This window comes from Paroedura picta, chromosome 12, assembly GCF_049243985.1.
Source record: "Paroedura picta isolate Pp20150507F chromosome 12, Ppicta_v3.0, whole genome shotgun sequence".
Classification (NCBI taxonomy): domain Eukaryota; kingdom Metazoa; phylum Chordata; class Lepidosauria; order Squamata; family Gekkonidae; genus Paroedura; species Paroedura picta.
Genome location: NC_135380.1, coordinates 384908 through 391210, shown reverse-complemented (window position 1 = coordinate 391210; position 6303 = coordinate 384908). Strand labels below are relative to the sequence as shown.

Here is a 6303-nt window from a genome sequence, read left to right as displayed (position 1 = left end):
CATGCTCTACGCCGCAGGGCGGTCGGGCTCAGCCCCCGACGGGGAGAGTGCGCGTGAGTGGGGGCGGGGGCGCCGTCGCGGGCAGCTATGCGGCACGGCTCTCGGCCGGCCGGCCGGCCAGGCAGGGCAGGGGCGACCCGCGATGCCGCGCGCAGACTCCGGGCGCTGGTCGGCCGGTCGGTGGCAGGCAGGTGCTGGCGCGGGCAGTCCGGCGGCGGCTCTCCTGCTGGAGACTTTGCGGCGGCCGCACGCCCCGCCCCCGCGCTTGTCTCCGCCCCTGGCCCAGCTGGGGCTCCCCGAGGGGGCGGGCCAGGCGGCGAGGCAACTTTGGCGGATCGCACTCGGAGCCGGCAGACGGCACTGCGGGCGGACGGGCCAGGATCCGGCGCTGCGGTCATGGTGGGAGGCCGGCTCGGGGCGGCCTTGCTAGGTAAATGAGGGAGCCGGCGAGGGGAAGGGAGAGGCTGCCCAGGGAGCGAGGCAGGCAGGCAGGCAGGCCGTCCCGCGAGGGTCTCAGCCAGTTTCCCTGAGGGGCCTTGCTCGCCAAGGACCGGCCGGCCGAGGGAGAGAGGTTCTGGGTCCCTTTGTGGGGCGAGGAACTTAGCTCATGCTCTCGGGCGGGGTTCCTCGGCAGGGAGGACAGGGGCCTTGGTCTGCCCCGACGGGGGTGGGTGGGCTGCCGTCAGCATCGGGGGCCGAGTGCAGGCCGCCCTGTTGACTGAGCCTCTCTCTCTCTCTCACAGCAAGAGCAGCCCTTCCCCCGGGAGCGTCCCGGGATCCCTGGGGGCCCCCGACCCTCACCCAAGGCTCCCTCCCTCCAGGGAGGGCCCTGCTGTCCCGTCGTCCTCTGCTCTGCCCGCGCAGATTAGGCGGCACTGGCGGGCTCTGCTCCCCGAGCTGTCAACGCCGCTCGTCCCTAAGAGGGAGCGGTGGGTCTTCTCACGAGGCCGAGGCTTACTCCAGGCCTGGCCGGCAAAATGTCCCAGATCCAGCCTCCTGCGCCTCTAGCTTGAAGGCTCTTACCCTGAGCCCCAGAAGAGCCGCTGCCGGTCAGAGCGGGCGAAACCGGCCCGGAGGGACAGGCGCGAGGAGGGGGGCGGCGGGGGGGGGGCGGGGCGACTCCTCCCTCGCCCTCTCCTGCTGAGAGGGGAGCTAAGAAGGGGGCGGGGCGGGGGACCCGGAGGCCGGTCCAGGTCTTTCTAGCCGCGGGTTTCCTTCAGGAGGCGGCCTGGTGGCCCATTCTCTCGACCTCTCCTCAAGACTGTCTGGCCGATGAAACGAAGACGAGACGCCCTTCCCGGGACTTCTCCCTTAGGGCTGTGGACCACCGCGGCAACTGATGCTGCGCAGGGGAGCCGGCTGTCTGAGCTGGCGCGGCGGGGCGGGGCGGGGTGGGGGTGGGAGTGGCCGGCACCCAGGCTGCCGAAAAACCAGGCGAGCAAAATGTGAGTCCAATCAGGCACCTTCAGACCAACCCGCTTTTATTCAAGGGGTGAGCTTTCGTGTCTTGCAGAGGAGCCCTCCGATCGCTCCGAGCCGGCCCTGCTCTCTGGCCCAGGCTGCCTGGTTTGGAGCTCCCACCACGGCCTTTCTGGGAGGGTGGGCGCCAAGAGGCGAGAGCTTTCCCGTCCTTCCGAGGGGAGCCACGGCTGGCTTGTTTGGCGGCGGAGGGGTGCCTCCTGGGCAGCTCTGGCGTGGAAGCGAGCAGGGGCCGACAAGTGGTGTGCGGCTCGGGGGAGGGCAGGGCCAGGGCCAGGGCCAGGCAGCTGTTCTGTGGGGGAGGAGGGGGAGCCCCGGCCGGGCGCCAGGGGTCAAGAGGCCTCTCTTCCCTCCTCCTGCTCCACCTCCTCCTCCTCCTCCACAGGCCTCCTTTGGTGCTCGGCCACGCTGGCCCTGGAGGTTTCCGTGGGCAAGGCGGCCACTATCTTCACGCAGAATGGCTCCGACGTGCTCCTGCCCTGCACCTTCACGGCCTGTATCGGCTTCGAGAACGCTGAATTCTCCTGGTGGTTCAACGCGACCCAAGTGTGTGACGCCGGCCCGCGCTGGCTCGGGGGGCAGAGCACGGGGCGCCGCCGAGGCCGAGGAGCAGCCCGGCGGCTTGGGCCCCTCGGGTTGGGGGGCGTGCGGTGCTGGGGGCCCTCCGGAGCCAAGCCCGTGGTGGCGGCCGAAGAAACTGTCCTGTCCCCTCCCGACCATTCGGGAGGGACGGGTCGGACGCGTCCGGTGGTCAGGCCCCAGAGGAACCGGGGCTGTTCTCGGTCGCCCCCCGCGTACTGCTCCGGGTCGGGGCGCGCCTGCGTGCGGGTGGCGGGGAGAGGAGAGGCTGGTCGGAGGCGCCCGGCCCTCCCTGGCACAAGCGGCTCTCTCGTTCGGGCCCGGCCGGCCTTTCCGGTCCGTGGCTCAGGGGTGTTTCTCTTCCTCCTTCCCTCCCTCCCTCCCCGCCCCCCTGCAGTTCTACACCGGGCTAGTGCGGAACAAGAACGTGCGGCCCGTGTGCCGGCTGTGCAACCCGCGGGTGCAGCTTCCCGAAGTGACGCTGCAAAAGGACAGCCGCGAGTACAACCTGTCCGTCGTCCTCCTGGCGGTGGACTTCAGCGACTCGGGGAAATACACCTGCCACGTGAAGAACCCCAAGGAGCGGGACGCCGAGCACAACGCCACCATCGCCCTGGCTGTGGTGGTGGAACGTGAGTCGGGCCGGCCGGGGGAGGGGGAGGGGAGGCAGGCAGGCAGGCAGGGGCGCTCCCTTCCCCCCGCCCCACCCCGCGCCTGACCGTCCCGCCCCCCCTCCCCGCAGTGGAGAAGGTGGACAAGACGCTGACCAAGATCATCGCGGCCGTGGTGGGCGGTGTCATCGGGCTCCTGGTCATCCTCCTGCTGGCCAAAAAACTCCTCCTGTTTGTACTCAAGAAGAGGAAGGAGAAGAAGTGAGTTAGGGTCTCGGGCAGGAGGGAGAGGGGGTCGGCCGCCTGCGCCTGCGCCTGGCCTCACACTCCCCCCCCCCCACTGCGGGTCTCCTCCTCTGTCCCCAGCAACGAGTGCCTGGTGAGCTCTTCAGGGAACGACAACACCGAGAACGGTCTGGCAGGGTCCAAAGCAGACCAGAAGATGGCCCCCAAGGCCTGAGGCTGCGGCAGGGGCGGCCACATGACCCTGGACTTAGCACAGCTGCCTGCCTGCTGCAACCACTGCTGCTTCACAGATAGGTGACTGCCACTTTGAGCAGTCAGAGAGCCAGCGGGCGTGGAACTGCCCACTGCCTAGGCTAGGGAAAGGCACCTGCAGACCTCTTGTGGGGGCCATGTGCTCAGGCTGGTCCTGAGACTCTGTAGTGCCAGGGGTGGGGGTGGGGACACAGGATTGTGGGCAGCAGGGTCTGTGCCAGGTAGGGCCAGCCAGTGGTAGGGAACAGGGTGGGCAATGTTTGCCTTCCCCTATATACGCAGCCTGCACAGTGGGGAGGTGCCCCTCCCTGCACAGCTGACAGCAGGCCTGGGAGCCTGGCCCTCCATGTCTGGGTCAGGGTTGGAGGGCTTTGCTCCTTGGGGAGGGTGCTGTGTGTTGTCCCACCTGTGGATGAAAGGAGTGGCCCTTCTCAGGATTTGGCCCCCTCCGCCTAGTTCCACACCGGCTTGGCTCTGGTGCCTTGAGGCCATGCCAAGCCTCCCTGGACAACAAAGCAGCAACAGTCACTTGGCACTTCTCTGCCCAGCTGCCCCCCCCCCATGCCTGCTCCCGCATGCTTTCTTCCCAGCTTCCCACTTGCCCTGGCTCCTCATGGGCTTGCCTGACTGTGCTTTTGCCTGGGCTTGGCCAGCAAGAAAGGTGTTGCCCAGAGCAAGGATGAGGCAATGGTAGTGCCAGGTGGGCATGGGGCCACCCATCCTCAAGGACCTGGGCAGGCTGGCCACAGGGGCCACCCCTGGGCATGGCATGAGGCCTCCTCACACTCCCTCCTCAAGCTGCCAGCCCTGAAGGAGAATATGCCCGGGTGAAGCTCTCTGGCACAGAGGCACCGTTGGCCACGCTTGCAAGGTGAGTCCACTGTGGCATACTTCAGGGGCAACTTCAGAATTAGGAGAATTTGTGTTCCATTCCTAACTGTCAGGAGTGGGGAAAGAAGAGCTGCAGGGCTGAAAATTCAGGGACTAATTGGTCACTACAAAGAAGGGCTGATTCGGACCCTCCTGTACTTTAGCTCTTGACAACAATGGCTAATGCCATTCCAGATTTTTGCCATGAGGGCAAGACACTTAAAAGAAAGAAAGAAAGAAAATGTATCTTTTACTAATTCCCCTGAAGAAGCCAAAGTCCACAAGATATTGTGCGTCTCAGACTTTTGCAGCTGAGCGCATTTCCCGAACCCTGGAGCCCTGCAGCTCTGGGAGGCTAGAGCGGGAGCAGCATTTGGGTCCCTAAGAACCTTCTGCCCCCCTACCCTGCCGCTTGCCCCACAGTGCACTGGGAGATGCTGGCAGCAGGGAAAGCAATCTGTTCCCTGCCTCTGTCTTTTGGGTTATGCTCCTCCCCTGCGCATGCCAATTAATCCAGACCTACCTCGTGGGGGAGGGGGAGAAGACCCCACTAGTGACTAGCACCAAGGGCTGGGGGTGGGAGGGGAAACAGGCGCAGCACTTGGGCTGCAAGAGACAGTTCCCCCGCTCATCCGGGCTGGTTGGTCTTTGTCATCCCCGGCCTATTGCTTGGTTTACCAGAGACATCCTTGTCTCATGCTACTGGACTGCGTAGTTTCACACCGTGTACTCTGTCTCAATGAGGCTGGAAATAAAAGAAGTCGAGAAGACAGCATGGTTTTTGGGCTGAGTCTGTTGGGGGATCCGTCTCTTGTTGGACCTGCTATCTGTTCTTCTCAGCCTCGGACACAGAGCAGGCTTTTGTGAGAAGTCACCCCTGGGCCTGGGGGCCTCATGTCAGAGGGCGTCTGCAAAGGAATCCCCCTGAAGTGGAGGGGGAGAGGCAGGGGGTGGCCCATTGGGATCCCATGCACCCCTGTTGGAAAAGGCCAGGGGTGTGTCTTCATCAGCACTCAAGACCTTCTCCATGGGGACTGGGCAGGGGCTGGAGAAGGCCGCCGAGCCCCACCTGCCTACCATCGCTCAACTGAGCATGGAAGGAAAATCACCAGATTACTCTTCCACCACCCGAGCAAGAGAAACTCTGGCCAAAGACAGACCTTGGCCTTCTTGAGAAAGGGCAGAAAGATGTCCTGAATAAATTCATCCAGAAACTGATGCTGCTTGGGGGGGGGGGCACTTCAGGAGTCTGCTCCTCAAAGCAACTTGGGAACTCTAGCTCCCATACCATGGTTTGCCTGCTGTGGGGGGTCAGGCAGAATATGGAGACCGCCCACCCTCTGCTGTCACTGCATTGGTTCCCGATTAGCTTCCAGGTTCATTCCAAGGTACTGTTTATGACCTCTAAAGCTCTTTAGGCCTGGTCTCAGACAATTGTAAGTCACCTTGGGCAGGTTCCTGGAGAGGAGGCATACAGATGTCATACAAGAAAGAAAGAAAGAAAGAAAGAAAGAAAGAAAGAAAGAAAGAAAGAAAGAAAGAAAGAAAGAAAGAAAGAAAGAAAGAAAGAAAGAAAGAAAGAAAGAAAGAAAGAAAGAAAGAAAGATCCCCTGCCATTTAATAATATTACCTGCAGGCTGTTTTTACCCAATATACGCCCTGGATCTGAACAGGCAGTGTGTGTGGCTCCTCACTTTTGAACATGTGCAGAGAGATAAATGACAACAAAGCCCCCATTTCTTACAGCCATGGAGGGAACAGGAGGGCAGGGTCATAAAAGCACAGTGGTCGCTGGGGAGTCTGGGCTGGGAAACTGGGCCTGGGGCTGCAGCTCGGATGGCGTGTGCATGGGAGCCCCTGCCACAAGACTTGCACCACTGCCTTGCAAGGGAGAGGGTAGCTGTGAATGGAGGCAGTGGCGTGGCTTCGAGGAAACAGCTGGGCAGGATCTGCATATCACTGGCTGCCCCAACATCACCATCACCTCCCTCCGCTCACAGGGCTCCTGTGCCGGTCCGTCCCTCCGTTCTCAAGAGCCAATTATTTATTTCACCTAATAGCATGCCTTAACATCCAAACATTCTGCCTCTCCCTTTTCTCAGAGGGGTGCCACAGAACTCTTTACATGCTTGGTCCCAGCCACCTGCCCACATTCACTGGAAACTGTGTGCTGGGTCAGGGCTAAGTCCACGAGGCTTCTCCCACAGGGGTGCTGCCCCTGTGCTGTGGGCTAACCTTTCCTGGGCAGATCTCAATGGACACCATG

General features: G+C 62.7%; 1 protein-coding gene across 2 annotated transcripts; it reads left to right on the top strand.

The window, feature by feature from the left end:
• The first annotated feature begins 288 nt into the window (after window positions 1-288).
• Window positions 289-4932, top strand: SCN4B (sodium voltage-gated channel beta subunit 4). Of its 2 annotated transcripts, none has more exons than XM_077306162.1 (5): window positions 289-430; window positions 1865-2025; window positions 2456-2690; window positions 2801-2930; window positions 3036-4917. In XM_077306162.1, the coding sequence occupies exons 1-5, from the start codon at window positions 397-399 to the stop codon at window positions 3127-3129; spliced, it is 654 nt and encodes a 217-aa protein (XP_077162277.1). In that variant the 5' UTR covers window positions 289-396; the 3' UTR covers window positions 3130-4917. The 2 variants fall into 2 exon arrangements, with proteins under 2 accessions (XP_077162277.1, XP_077162276.1); XM_077306161.1 differs by lacking the exon at window positions 289-430 and adding an exon at window positions 1201-1445 and having other exon boundaries at window positions 3036-4932.
• Window positions 4933-6303: the final 1371 nt, after the last annotated feature.